General features: G+C 45.2%; 1 protein-coding gene across 1 annotated transcript in view; it reads left to right on the top strand.

Moving 5' to 3' along the window:
• mxd4 (MAX dimerization protein 4) overlaps positions 1-14,790 on the top strand; it is a 45,773-nt gene extending 30,983 nt beyond the window's left edge. The window contains exons 4-6 of the mRNA XM_055924124.1: positions 1,672-1,786; positions 5,159-5,321; positions 9,772-14,790. Of these exons, the coding sequence (XP_055780099.1) occupies positions 1,672-1,786; positions 5,159-5,321; positions 9,772-9,983 (490 nt within the window). The 3' untranslated portion in view covers positions 9,984-14,790. The remainder of the gene's footprint in view (positions 1-1,671; positions 1,787-5,158; positions 5,322-9,771) is intronic.
• The last annotated feature ends 858 nt before the right edge of the window (positions 14,791-15,648 follow it).

The raw sequence follows: 15,648 nt of genomic DNA on the forward strand, positions 1-15,648 counted from the left end.
GTACAATGACATAATGTGACAGAAAGCACACTCACACACTGCGACTGCCGGGCTTATGCAACCTGCATGGCCGTGTTGTTTGGACAGGCCATTAAACCTGCAAAAGGAGTGTGTGTGTGTGTATGTGTGTGTGTGTGACCTGCGCTCGACCCTCGCCGCTCTCTCAACACACTCCATCCACAAGCTTGAGTGTGTGGGAGCGTGTGTGTGGAGATGTATGGAGAATAGAAAGTGTGTTTGTGTGTGTGTGTGTGTGTGTGTGTGTGTGTGTGTGTGTGTGTGTGTGTGTGTGTGTGTGTGTGTGTGTGTGTGTGTGTGTGTGTGTGTGTGTGTGTGTGTGTGTGTGTGTGTGTGTGTGTGTGTGTGTGTGTGTGTGTGTGTGTGTGTGTGTGTGTGTGATAAGAGCAGTTGGGGAAGCTAGGTGTTATAGAGTGTAGGACGTTCACCGTACAACGTATAGAAAAACAGGGCAATTCAAGAGGGTACTACAAAAGGAATGTCAAACACTAGATTTCTTTGTCCTATGTCATTATACATTACATAGAATGAATCATTAGATTGTTCTCTACAATATTAAAACCTTAATATACTTGTTCTTGACAGTGTTGATGAAGTAAGAGCGTTAATTTGCTGGGACAGTTGCTAGTTTAGACTGCGCCGCTCTTGGTTGTAGCTCTTCCATATTTGGTGTTGTGGGGTGGTACCATTTGTAGGTGTTGCCGCTTGTTGGACCAATCAAAATCAACTCAGCTTTCATTGTCTATATTGGCGATCAATCTATGTTGACGGAGGACGTTTCTATGGCAATTTAAAGGGAAATACTCTTTGTAAATAAATATATATTTAGTCCCTATTTAGTTTTGTATTCAGCCGATTTCATGTAGAAAAAGCCCATGTTTTCACTCACGAACCTGCAGCCACTAGTTAGCTTGTCAGTTGACGATCGACGTTAGCGCCGTTCTGCCCTGGAGCAGCGCCACAGAGTTCTATGGAGCAGTGACCACTTGTTGATCATGCCTGTGATGACATTCCCCTCACCGTAAACATGCTACATTCTCAGAGTGAATCGTCTGTAACGTTGGAACCACATATGGTAGAGACATGGGGGAAAACTATTGTTTTTCTGCCGGAATGAACATATTTGTATAAAACTTGAATGAATTCATTATTTTATGGGTGAACACCCTATAGAGTGCTGACGGAATATGAGACTCTGCCCTCTGTCATGCATATAGGAAGGGTTTGCATTGCAAATGGGCTAGGATGACATTTCTCCACCCCCGGATTTGACAGTGGTTGCAACCAGGATGTGTATGCTCTCAGCATGTTTCACTTTGACATGACCCCCCCCCCCCCCCCCCCCTCCACCACACCCCACCTGATAAGCATTGTGGTTGAGGTCCAGACAAAAGTATGACATGAAAACCAACAGAACGGTCACGTGATTAGGATCGCTCTCTACCGAACCTTTGCCATCTACTCTCCCTTCCCCATCTCCTCTCAGTCTCTGCGTGTATTTGTACTCCTTTGTGTTTCTACCACACAGATGACTTCAAAAGGATCTCTCTAGTTCACCTGTGTTGACCCTGCAGTGTAGGAGCCTTTCCTGTACGTGTTGCTGACTCAACTCACTCCCTCACCACTCTCCACCTCTGGCTGTTTGTGTTACAGACGTGCCAAACTACGGCTGTACCTTGAGCAGCTGAAGGAGCTGGTTCCTTTGGGTCCGGACAGCACTAGACACACCACACTGAGCCTGCTGAAAAGAGCCAAGATGCACATCAAGGTACCACGACCACACAGAGCCACAACCAGAGCCACACTGAATGTTAAATGCAGTCTTCTAGAATTCTAGAATTGCCGTATCAGGGACATCAGTGTAGAAGTACAATTACTAGAATGAACAAAATATGATGTCACCATGATCTTTTGAAAGATCATTCTATAGTTTGTAATTCTACGGGCCACAGACATAATCTTATACTGTAATTCCAGAACAACGGAAACTGAAAGTTCTTGAACGTCAAATCACAAAACCACAGGCCTTTGAAAGGGTGTACTGTAATCATAATAAGTCATAATTATGCCACTGGGCCCAGTCGGACTCCAGAGGTGAATAAATGATTGCATCGGAGCTTTTCCTTTTCTTTTTAAAGGACCCCAGAGAGTTACCCACTGGCAGACAGACAGACAGGAAGTAGGTCAGGAATGTCTCCCTGTCCTCAGGAAGTACCTCCTGATCCTACCTCAGAGGCTCAGAGCTCAGTTGCTGTTTCCTCAGAGAGTCTCCCTGCACCGCCAGGCACTTACTCTCTCTACATCTTTCTTTTTAAGTCTCTCTGTCTCACTCTGTCTCTCTCTGTTTCTCGCTCTCCTAAAATAAGAAAACATACTCTAATCTTTCAATCAGAGCCGTTAAGCCCTAAAAGAATGGCTAGCGTGCAAAAAGTTGCATTCCCTTTCCCCAGACCAGGGAAGAAAAAAAAACGTTGCTCGTTACAAATGATAAGTCAACAAAGAGAAACTTTTAGAACATCGAAAAAAATCTGGAGTCAGATGGGGATGATTTTTAGATATGCGGTGGAACGTTATAATTGGATTTGGGGTTGGCTTTGGTTCAACCACCTCTACAGTTCATTACTTGTTGCAGCTCATGTACACCAAGTGACAACCCACTGGGCAAAAACAGATTGAATCAACGCTGTTTCAATGTCTTTACAACCAAAAAATGGTGATGACATTGAATCAGCGTGGAAAACTGACTGGATTTAAAGAAAGTAATCAACCTAAGGGAATTTAGTCTTTTTCACCCAACTTTTAACCTTAATGCAATGACATGGGGACATTTTTGTTGATTTCACATTAGTTGACAACTCAACCAAAAGTTAACCAAAACTAGATGTTGAAATGGCGGTGGGAAGCTTAATACAGTCGGTAAACAGGACCGCAGAAGGACCGTTACAAAGGGAAGTGGATACTCTTTTTTGAACCGCTACGAAACCGCCAGTGCTACAACATTGTTTACTTCCTGCATTAAAGGAACAATCTGAAATTACAGCAGACTGAGTCTTAAAGAATAGAACTTCATCGATGAATTTGGGATCGGTTACATTTCTCTAACCAGGTCCCTCAACGTTATATCAAACCAAGTGGCAGGGCTGTACTTTAGTTGCAAAACGAATTCCAGCTTGTGGCTTTACCATTGCGATGCAGTAGACTTCAGATGGTTACAGTCTAGTTCTCCACAGCTGTTGCACGGACCTTGTTGGGTGAGAGCGTGTGGTCGGTGGAAAAACCCTCTTTTAACTCTTCACATCCTGTTTACGATACATAGGCCTGTCCTCTGGTGTACTGGTGCTGTAATATCTACGGTTTTAGTTTGGTTAGTAGGAATCTCTAAAAGCACGGGATTACAGCGCTTGGTTCGTTTTCTTGTTCTTCCCCTGTTTAAAAATCCCTTGGTTGGAATTTTGTCGCAATCTGGGTAGTGTGTGAGTAATATCTGCCGTTGGGTCAGCTGAAGTCATGTTGTTGCTATGGTTTCACTTCCTTATTATAATCACTAATGTGAGAACATGCACGTTTGTGCGTATTGCTCAACCTCCAAACAGCTGAGTTTGAGCTATCAGAAGTAAATCTATATGATCATATGAAGAATGATTTCAGTTAAATCAATAATTCATGCGTGCAAGCACATAATGAACTCACAAATATTCAGGTTTTTTGTATTGACAGTGTTTCATTGTTGTTCCTAATAAAAACTCCATCAAGGGTCAGACCGGGGTTCAAATACTATTTCAAATATCTCAATTACTTTCACATACATTTGAAATAAGCATTCTGAAACGTTTTATTTGAAAACACAAGTAGTTGAATATTTTAATGTATTTGGAAATACACTTGGATAGTATTTAAAAATTCTCAAAATACACTGACTAAAATACACTCCTGTGCATTTAACCCAGGTATTTGAAAACAGTATTTGAAAGAACTATTTGAAAAGACAAATAACCATTCAAGTACACAAATAAAAGTACTTGTTTTGGTCTGTGTATTTGAAAATACTGAAATACACAGAAAAAGTATATTAAATACCAGATACTCAAATACACATGCATTTGAACACATCTGTCATGTGTATAATGTGTGTTTGCCCCAATGTCAGTCTAAATGTGTGTGTGTGCCCCAATGTCATTATAAATGTGTGTGTGTGTGTGAGTGTGTATGCCCCAATGTCAGTCTAAATGTATTTGTGTGTGTCCCAATGTCATTATAAATGTGTATGTGTGCCCCAATACCATTCTAAATGTGTGTGTGTGTGAGTGTGTGTGCCCCAATACCATTCTAAATGTGTGTATGTGTGCCCCAATACCATTCTAAATGTGTGTGTGTGTGTGTGTGTGTGTGTGTGTGTGTGTGTGTGTGTGTGTGTGTGTGTGTGTGTGTGTGTGTGTGTGAGTGAGTGTGTGTGCCCCAATACCATTCTAAATGTGTGTGTGTGTGTGAGTGTGTGTGCCCCAATACCATTCTAAATGTGTGTGAGTGTGTGTGCCCCAATACCACACACTCACACTTCTGACCCCCCCCCCCCCCCCCCTTAAAAGATTTAGATGCACTATTGTAAAGTGGCTGTTCCACTGGATGTCATAAGGTGAATGCACCAATTTGTAAGTCGCTCTGGATAAGAGCGTCTGCTAAATGTATGTAAATGTACCATTCTAAATGTGTGAATGTGTGTGAGTGTGCCCCAATACCATTCTAAATGTGTGTGTGTGTGCCCCAATACCATTTTAAATGTGTGTGTGTGTGTGTGTGTGTGTGTGTGTGTGTGTGTGTGTGTGTGTGTGTGTGTGTGTGTGTGTGTGTGTGTGTGTGTGTGTGTGTGTGTGTGTGTGTGTGTGTGTGTGTGTGTGTGTGTGTGTGTGTGTGTGTGCCCCAATGTCATTCTAAATGTGTGTGTGTGTGTGTGTGGTGTGTGTATGTGTGCCCCAATGTCATTCTAAATGTGTGTGTGTGTGTGTGTGTGTGTGTGTGTGTGTGTGTGTGTGTGTGTGTGTGTGTGTGTGTGTGTGTGTGTGTGTGTGTGTGTGTGCGCACGCGTGTGTGTGTGTGTGTGTATGGCCCAATGTCATTCTAAATGTGTGTGTTCCCCCTGTAGAAGCTGGAGGAGGCAGACAGAAAGGCTCTGAACACCAAAGAGCAGCTCCAGAGAGAGCACCGCTACCTCAAACGACGTCTGGAACAGCTGGTGATGCCTGGAGGCGTGGAACGTACCCGAACCGACAGCCTAGGCTCCACCATCTCCACTGACTCAGAGCAAGGTACGCTGGGACACCCGCATTACACATGACATACAAGGTACTCAGAGCAAGGTACGCTGGGACATACGCATGACACACAAGGTACTTAGAGCAAGGTACGCTGGGACACTCGCATGACACACAACATACAAGGTACTCAGAGCAAGGTACGCTGGGACACCCGCATGACACACAACATACAAGGTACTCAGAGCAAGGTACGCTGGGACACTCGCATGACACACGACATACAAGGTACTCAGAGCAAGGTACGCTGGGACACCCGCATGACACACAACATACAAGGTACTCAGAGCAAGGTACGCTGGGACACCCGCATGACACACAACATACAAGGTACTCAGAGCAAGGTACGCTGGGACACTCGCATGACACACAACATACAAGGTACTCAGAGCAAGGTACGCTGGGACACTCGCATGACACACGACATACAAGGTACTCAGAGCAAGGTACGCTGGGACACCCGCATGACACACAACATACAAGGTACTCAGAGCAAGGTACGCTGGGACACTCGCATGATACACGACATACAAGGTACTCAGAGCAAGGTACGCTGGGACACTCGCATGATACACGACATACAAGGTACTCAGAGCAAGGTACGCTGGGACACTCGCATGATACACGACATACAAGGTACTCAGAGCAAGGTACGCTGGGACACCCGCATGACACACAACATACAAGGTACTCAGAGCAAGGTACGCTGGGACACTCGCATGATACACGACATACAAGGTACTCAGAGCAAGGTACGCTGGGACACTCGCATGATACACGACATACAAGGTACTCAGAGCAAGGTACGCTGGGACACTCGCATGACACACAACATACAAGGTACTCAGAGCAAGGTACGCTGGGACACCCGCATGACACACAACATACAAGGTACTCAGAGCAAGGTACGCTGGGACACTCGCATGACACACGACATACAAGGTACTCAGAGCAAGGTACGCTGGGACACCCGCATGACACACAACATACAAGGTACTCAGAGCAAGGTACGCTGGGACACTCGCATGATACACGACATACAAGGTACTCAGAGCAAGGTACGCTGGGACACTCGCATGATACACGACATACAAGGTACTCAGAGCAAGGTACGCTGGGACACTCGCATGACACACAACATACAAGGTACTCAGAGCAAGGTACGCTGGGACACCCGCATGACACACAACATACAAGGTACTCAGAGCAAGGTACGCTGGGACACTCGCATGACACACGACATACAAGGTACTCAGAGCAAGGTACGCTGGGACACTCGCATGACACACACACACGCGGCTCCCTGAAGCCTTTAGTAACCTATGAATGTGGTTTTCATTTATCCTATGACCCCCCTTTGATTTAACAACTGATGTGGATCACTAGAACCAGGTGTGGGGATTCTTTAGGTCAAGTCAATGACCGCAAATGAACGAATTAGTGGTCAAGGGGAGGGGAGCGAGAACTAGCAGCACTGCAGCTCTTGAGTAGAACACTCAGTATTTTCTAGCGCAGAATTAATCTTTTCCACAAGATATAGTATGTTACAAACAGCACCAAACAGCACCAAACAGCACCAAACAGCACCAAACAGTTCCAAACAGTACCAAACAGCACCAAACATTACCAAACAGCACCAAACAGCACCAAACAACATCAAACAGAACCTCTATACACCACTGCATTACCTTAGCCAATGATCTACCAGTACCAGTGAGCCAGTTTGCTACAGCAAGAAAATGTGAATTATTATGTGGATTATAATGAATTTATATTTTTGTAGGGGTTGATACATTTTTTGTAAAGGGAAATCAGGTCTGAAATTACAAAGTGGAAATAAAAAACTTTAGAAGCCTTTTTAAACCTCAAATACACCACAATTATTCTCCTGCAAAAGATAGTTATCCTGCAACAGGGTGATCAAATTAAGATCTTACATCTGTATAGACACATAAATGCATATACTGTGTATAGCCACTGATCCATACATAATGCAAACAGGTCACAGACCCCATCTGTATATAACCAAGCCAAGTTATACAGACCAATTCTCTATATTGTTCGCAGCTTCGTTAAAGCCACTGACTCGGCTTGAGGGGCCCTGACCTCTTCACTTGATCTGATATAACCGTTCCTTAAAACAGCTGAATAGTCCACTGAACCACTCGTTATCTAGCAGAAGCACTGATCCACATGTAATGGAGATCAATACTATCCACAGCTTCAGTGCAGTACTCTGCCTGACCTCGACCTCTACTACATAGAGTAGATACTGCCCTGAAGCCTCCAGGCCCTTGATACAACCTAGTTCCCTCTACCATGCTCTAGTCTATTGTGATGCCTCTCCTTCCCTGTCTGTTCTGGACACAGTGTTGACTTGATGGACTCCTATAGAGCTTTCGCCTACACCTCAATCTGTACAGAGCCTGAGAGAACTACAGGCCAGTGTATTGCTCTGTACACACCTGCAAACACACACACACACACACACACACACACACACACACACACAGAGAACTACTGTCCACTTTATTGCTCTGTACACACACACATCTACAAACACACACACACTACGCCCCTCTTGACCCCCGGTGAAGACCACACACTCCTGCTTAGCCCGGCCTGGTTTAGAAGTCACGCAAGGGGGTCAAGGTCAAGCTACTCTGCTGCCACTCACACTATTACTAAACACAGAGGCTGTAGCTAGACTGGAGCCGGGCTAGAGCTAGACTGATGCTAGACTGGAACTAGACTGGAGCCGGGCTGAAGCTAGGCTGGAGCTAGACTGATGCTAGAATGGAACTAGGCTGGAGCTAGAATGGAACTAGGCTGGAACTAGGCTGGAGTTAGGCTGGAGCTAGAATGGAACTAGGCTGGAACTAGGCTGGAGCTAGGCTGGAGCTAGAATGGAACTAGGCAGGAGCCGGGCTGGAGCCAGAATGGAACTAGGCTGGAGCTAGACTGGAACTAGGATGGAGCTAGAATGGAACTAGGCTGGAGCTGGGCTGGAGCTAGACTGGAACTAGGATGGAGCTAGACTGGAACTAGGATGGAGCTAGGCTGGAACTAGGATGGAGCTAGGCTGGAGCTAGACTGGAACTAGGATGGAGCTAGGCTGGAACTAGACTGGAACTAGACTGGAGCTAGGCTGGAGCTAGGCTGGAACTAGACTGGAACTAGGATGGAGCTAGGCTGGAACTAGGCTGGAACTAGGATGGAGCTAGGCTGGAACTAGACTGGAACTAGGATGGAGCTAGGCTGGAACTAGGATGGAACTAGGATGGAGCTAGGCTGGAACTAGACTGGAACGGATGGAGCTAGGCTGGAACTAGGATGGAGCTAGGCTGGAGCTAGGATGGAGCTAGGCTGGAACTAGGCTGGAGCTAGGCTGGAACTAGGATGGAGCTAGGATGGAGCTAGGCTGGAACTAGGCTGGAACTAGACTGGAACTAGACTGGAGCTAGGATGGAGCTAGGCTGGAACTAGGCTGGAACTAGACTGGAGCTAGGATGGAGCTAGGCTGAGCTAGGCTGAACTAGACTGGAACTAGACTGGAGCTAGACTGGAACTAGACTGGAGCTAGACTGAGCTATAAGGGGCTGGTGCAGTTAAGGATGCCACGTCTGCTCCGTCTGCTTATCCCAAATGAAGTTCATTTAAGTTAATCCCTCAAGGTTTTTGTATGAAACTCTCAAAATGACAGTTTATTGGGCGATTACATGGATGGCTTCTCTCGAATCATATGACCACGTTCCAGCCATTTAAAAAAAATGGGAATCGAGGTGACCGAGCTCTATGGCTGCGTTTGCACATGCAGTCCAATTCTGATATTTTCTTCACTAATTGGTCTTTTGACCAATCAGATTAGCTCTGAAAAATATATGATGTGAAAAAATCTGATGTGATTTGTCAAAATACCAATTAGTGGAAGAAATGTCTACAGTATCTCTCCTACTTGGCTCCTGGAGGCCCCTGGGTAGGAGACGGGTGTTGTTGTTTACTGATCATGAGGGTGGTAAACACGTGGGGGATGTTTATCAGTAGGGGGAGGGATTACTGGAGGTAGTACAGAGACCTGCCTGTTATACAAAGTTAATGGCCTTCTAAATCCGTCCCTAATCCGCCCGGCGACACACAGAGAGGGCTCCTCAGTGTACGTGCCCAAAGTTCAACACAAACAAAATACAACAACGCTGTTTTGTACCCCTCTCTCTGTCTCTCTCTCTCTCTCACACACACACACACACACACACACACACACACACACACACACACACACACACACACACACACACACTCCATCTCTCTATTTATCTCCCTCTCTCTTTCCACCTCTCTCTCTTTGTTTTTGTTTCTATCTCTCTGAAAGTCCTGTTGTAGTTATTGATTTGATTCCATGAAATGTGGAGACTAACAGTTTGTCTGTCTCCCTCTCTCTATGCAGAGGTGGACATTGAAGGCATGGAGTCCCCCCTGGGCGAGGGTGAGCTGGGTGAGGGGGACAGCGTGGACGAGAGCATCAGTGACGACGGCCTCCTAGAGGAGGAGGAGGAGGAGGAGGAGGAGGAGGAGGAGGACTACAACCTGCAGAGCAGCTCCAGCGACGCCAGCTACACACAGCATTCCTCCCACAGACTGCAGCCGCACCACTGCTAGGGGCCACCCTGAGGGCCACACCTCCAATCAGCCCTCTATGACCCCAGCCCCGCGTACTCTCCTATTCCCTTCCTACCCCCCCTAACATTGCCCCAGCACGCACCCCCCCAGCCCACGCTACGCCGTCATCAGCCACCCCCCCAGCAAACAGCGGCTGTGGTCTCCCCCACCCATCCCCAATGTCCCCATTGGCGCTTATTCCCTGGAACCAGGAAGTAGACTGTAGACGTTCCTGTCGTGGCTGACTTCCTGACTTTCTCCTGTCCTAACCCCTACACCACACCCTACCTCACCCCTATCCTATCACCCCTTATCCTGCTTATCTTGCCTAACCTGAACCCCCAGACCTCCCTCACCTCTACCTGTTGTTGTGGCTGCAGGCTCGGATATAGCAGAGCAGTTTCTGGTTTTGTTGGGGACCTCTGTGGTGTGGTGGCAGACAGCTTTGACTAGTCAATGGGAACTCAGCGTGTGTGTTTAACTGTGTGTGTGTCTGTGTGTGTGTGTGTGTGTGTGTGTGTGTGTGTGTGTGTGTGTGTGTGTGTGTGTGTGTGTGTGTGTGTGTGTGTGTGTGTGTGTGTGTGTGTGTGTGTGTGTGTGTGGTATAGGATAGAGCATTAGCTGGGGACAAACTTCAACTCCGTCAATTGAATGAGGCACACTTTCTGATGGAGAAAAAAATGGAATGTTCTATTGGAACGTTCTATTGGAACGTTCTATTGGAACATATCTCTTGTTAATCTACAAACCCCAAACAATGTTACCAAATGTACTGGACATTAGGATCAATATTTCTAAGGGCAGCACATTGATATCTCTCCCTCTTGCTGAGTTCCTTAACCACTACTCCACACTACTGAACACGACACTAGAAGTGGGTCTGAAATGGCACCCTATTCCCTATATGGTGCAAGTGTCTGAAATGGCACCCTAATCCCTAAATATTCACACACGGTGCATCCCCAGAATCGAAAACTATACTTTACTTTTCAGTAGCATATTGATGTAGCAATAAAACACGAAAGATACTGCTTTCTCAAGCATTTAAGCGATTCTGGTGGGTCAATTTTGTCCCAAAATGGCGGCATGTTTGCCCTCTTTTACTAAGTTATAGAGGACAACTGGGCATTTTGGAGGGGAAGACAGTGGATCAGCAGGATCAGGCTAACCCTTCTTGTTATTCACTAATAGATCCATTTATTACCCTGCTGTCATCAGTCTACTCCTAGTTCCAACAGTTCTAGATGTGTGTATGCGTGTGTGTGTGTGTGTATGCAGGCGTGCATGCGTAAGTGTGTGGGTGCACGGTCGGTACACATTGACAAGTCAAAGCTGTAGAAGTGCATCAAAATAAAAAGTCAGCTCTAATGATCAGCTCTCTGTAGAGGAATAGGTATTGCATTAAAACTAATCATAACAATGCTTTTATTTCTCTAACTCAAAAGTAGATTCATGTATTTTCTCTGCAGCTTTGGGGACATTGTAAAAGACCAATGTAATGTATTCTTAGAAATGTACAGCACTGTCTCCAAAGCCATGCACACTAGTATAAAATATTGACGGAAGAGGCATATCTTTGGCCTTCTGAACATTTAACCGTTTAGGCCTGAGTTTCTCTCGTAATCCTTAGAGCTTGGCATTCCAACACTTCAAAAAGGGCCAGTCCTCAACTTGGCAGGTCTGACCAAAAAAATAAAAAGAAAAAAATCACAAAAGACTTAGAAAAACGTTGCAATGAAAAAAAAAAAGCTATCGGTCACTGAAAGTGATAGTGTAGTCTATATTTTCTATTCTATTTTCCTAAATGTTCTCGTTTAACGAAAAGACAAAAAAGAAGAGTATATCTATATAAATATATGACAGACAGACAGACAGACAGGAGGCCAGGCTAGTTAAAGGTAGAGAGAGTGTAGAACAGGGAAGCTAGGAACCTGGCTGCCCCCTTCTCTAGATCTCTCCCCAATGTCATTCTGTGCCTTGGTGAGCCTTGGTGACTGTTGTCGTGTGCCCCCCTCCCTCCTCCTCCCTCCATCCCTACTCAGGTCTTGACCCTGCTACACACTCCCCGAACATTCACCCCCTTGCCCCCCAGCTCCACCCCTTTTCGGAGCAGATGAACACTTTGTTTTAACCCCTTCCACCCCAAGCCAAAGGGTAAATCTGACTCCTCCTTGAGTGAAGAAGGGGCACGTGAAGAACTGTTTTTAGCCCCTTTTGCCTCCATCGAGTACTCCTCAAGGTGTACCCCTGGTGCGGTTGCCAGGTACGCCCTACCCACTTGACGCCTGCCTGCCTGCCCTGCCACGCAGCTTAAAGTCAACACTGACCATACTGGTAACTCCCGATGGCAGCTTCCATTCACCCGCCCTGGCTGGTCATTATTGGGGTTCAATCAGTAGGGGTTTAAACTGCTTATTTTGTTGTTGTGGCAGCCATTTTGTTTTGGCTCTGTTTATGAAATGCACTTGTTTTTGAACAGGAAACCATTGGGTGAGGAGAAGGGAGGAGAAATCCAATCAATGAAGGCAGCTCGTGGTGTTCTCCTCCCTCCCTGCTCCCGGTGGCACCTTCCCTACTCTACTCTACTACCATAGTTTTACCGTGACCCTGGTGGTCATGGGGCGTCTCGAGACACAGCAATATGACCATCTTGTGCTTTTTAAAGAGGAAGTGGGCGGTTGGTTGGTAGGCAGGCTTGGGTTTTAAAGAAGAAGAAAAAGCCAGATTTGTGCTTCGACTCTGTGGTTCATTTTGTGACCAACAATGTTAACATTTCTGTTGATGGATTTTACCTCTGAACTCTCTCCATACACTGAAGGAGGGCGAAAAGAAACTAACCGAGAAAGATAAAGGTCTTGAGTTTACATTCATGTCAAGGACCTATGTACAGATGTACTACTCTTTTAGTTTGCTTTTGAAATGAACAACTGAGTAAAACTTGTCAAATGAAAACAAAATATTCTCTTGCACAGAACCTCCCATCAGCTAATGTGAGGCAATGATTAAGTAAACAGAAACACACCTGGGCCAGGTATGAGATTTCTCATTTTCAGCGACATCATTTTCTAATGCACATAGCGCACGTTCAGAAGAGTGAGTGGTTGGAGGGCAGGTGTATTAGCAGGGGACGATACTGATTCAGATACTGTTACAGATACTGAATGTAGGAGCAAAAGAAGTTGAAAAGACGTTAAACAGACGTCTTTTTGGTTGAAAAGACGTCATCTTTTCAACGTCTTGCGCTCACTAGGTTTCAGGGAATAAGACTGCTGGATAGTGGTTATGGAATTTCTTTCAATGATGTGCCTTGAAAATAACTTTGTTTTCTTTTAACCAGAGAGATTGTACTTAAAGTGTGACAGAGATGGTTGAGCAAATCACTTGGCGATAGGCATTGAACACTAAATGTGTTGATTGGTGAATGAGTTTGGAAACACCTGGGAAAAGTATCGATTGAAAGATGTGTGCACGACTCTCAACCCTTTCACAATGCAAAAACGACATTATTGTAACAGTAATCAATGGTGCTGTCCAACAAACTTCCTTTAAAGCGGAGCAGAACTGAAATCTCGACAGCTATGGGGGGGTGGGGGGGGGCACACTTATCAATCAAAATGTGTTGACTTTTGTCGAAGACGAGAGGTGGTTGATCCCTGCTTTAAAAATCATCTGGTCTGAAACGTATCCAAGTGTGTTTGATTTCTCTTTTCAAAGCACAGCGAAATGATGATTGTCTGTCTGCCAGGCTATTGCTGCCAAGGGAGTCAGCAGGTGGGGAGAGAGATTGGGGTGAAATAAGGTTGAGGCTCAGACCAAACAAGCGAAGCATGTATAGAGGCAAGGGAAAAGTCAACAGACAGACATACACTCAAACCTGGGTTCAAATAGTATTGAGAAATCTCTAAAAACACTTTAGCTTTGTTTGATTGTGGCTGTCTGCCTGTTTTTTATGGAATGGGCCCAAAAAGCAAATCCCACCCATCTGGCAGGCAGGCAGACTTAACAAGCAAAGTATTTGAACTCTTCCTATTTGAGCTCAGGTCTGACACAGTTACTTTCAGAGACAAATAGAACCCATTCCTGTCCTCTTCAAGTGCAGCGCTATGAACAAACAATCGAATAATGCCGTAACGAAAACCCGATTCCTGACAAATAACTAGTCACTTTGATTTTCTTTCCACCCCCTTGCGGACAGTCATCAGATACCTATGGAATCCCATCTTAAATCAGCTTTAATAGCAACATGAAATGTAGATTTTAGTCCAAGTGTATCATTGTCTCTCTTTTTAATCCCTCACTAACCCTTTACTGTTTTTTCTGTTTCTTTCTGTGTGACATTGCTAGAGCACCGTCTGAAGATAGGAAGGATTTTTCCCCCCTCCTTTATGTTAAAAGTTCTGCGATCGTTCTCTTGTTGTCGTCTTGTTGTCGAAGTTGGCATGAGAGAACTCTTAGTCCCGAGGGTGTTGTGTGTCCCGTTGATAGACTGTTTAGGGGCTCCGGAACTTTGGCCAGAGGGGGGGCTGGTTGAGATTAGGTTCAGAGGGAGGGAGAGGATGAAGGGGGCTGAGGGAGCTTGGCATCGTAGTCAGGCAAAACACTGAGTAGGGAGAGTTCTGTGCCAGAGACCTGTGAATATGTTCCTTTAATAGCAGATGTTGTAATATGCTTTCAGAAGATGTGCTATATTATATAAGTTCCTATGTATGGATACATGAGTACCTGGTGCTGGATAACATTTTGGCACACACTTGAAGGTATTACGATGTATTCTTTAATTGTAATATAATTAAAAAAATGTTTTTTTTACACAAGGTTGTCACAGCTTTCTTATTTGCATGATTTAAATATATTTGTGTTTTAATATTTATAGTGGTTCTGAGAAGGTCTAGCTACCGTCCAGGCCAATGGAGGCTGCTGAGGGGAGGACGGCTCATAATAAGGGGTGGCACAGAGCGAATAGAGTGGCATCAAACATGGATTTGCTACCATTCCACCTGTTCCGCTCCAGCCATTACCACGAGCCCCCTCCTCCCAAATGAAGGGTCCACCAACCTCCTGTGGTCTAGGCCAGCTGTTAAAAATATTTGATGTAGTTCTAACAGCCGCACACCTGACAGTAGTCAACTAATCATCAAGCTGCTGTTAATTTGAATCAGGTGTGCTAGTGTTACACCATCATTATGGAACGACTGGGGTGCAACCAGGATTGTGTTGAGAAAGGCTTGTCCAGGCTGTTGTAAGTACTTGATTCAATAGGAATTCAAATGATCCTATTACTATGCAATGACAACACAGGAAGGTGAAGCGATATATTATGTAAAATAACCTCTGTAGTCTGGTGGAGACTGATAAACAGGACGGTGAAGTGATTTATGTAAAATAACCTCTGTAGTCTGGTGGAAACTGATAAACACAGGAAGGTGAAGTGATTTATGTAAAATAACCTCTGTAGTCTGGTGGAGACTGATAAACACAGGACGGTGAAGTGATTTATGTAAAATAACCTCTGTAGTCTGGTGGAGACTGATAAACACAGGACGGTGAAGTGATTTATGTAAAATAACCTCTGTAGTCTGGTGGAGACTGATAAACACAGGACGGTGAAGTGATTTATGTAAAATAACCTCTGTAGTCTGGTGGAGACTGATAAACACAGGACGGT

This window comes from Salvelinus fontinalis, chromosome 5 (genome assembly GCF_029448725.1).
Source record: "Salvelinus fontinalis isolate EN_2023a chromosome 5, ASM2944872v1, whole genome shotgun sequence".
Classification (NCBI taxonomy): Eukaryota; Metazoa; Chordata; class Actinopteri; order Salmoniformes; family Salmonidae; genus Salvelinus; species Salvelinus fontinalis.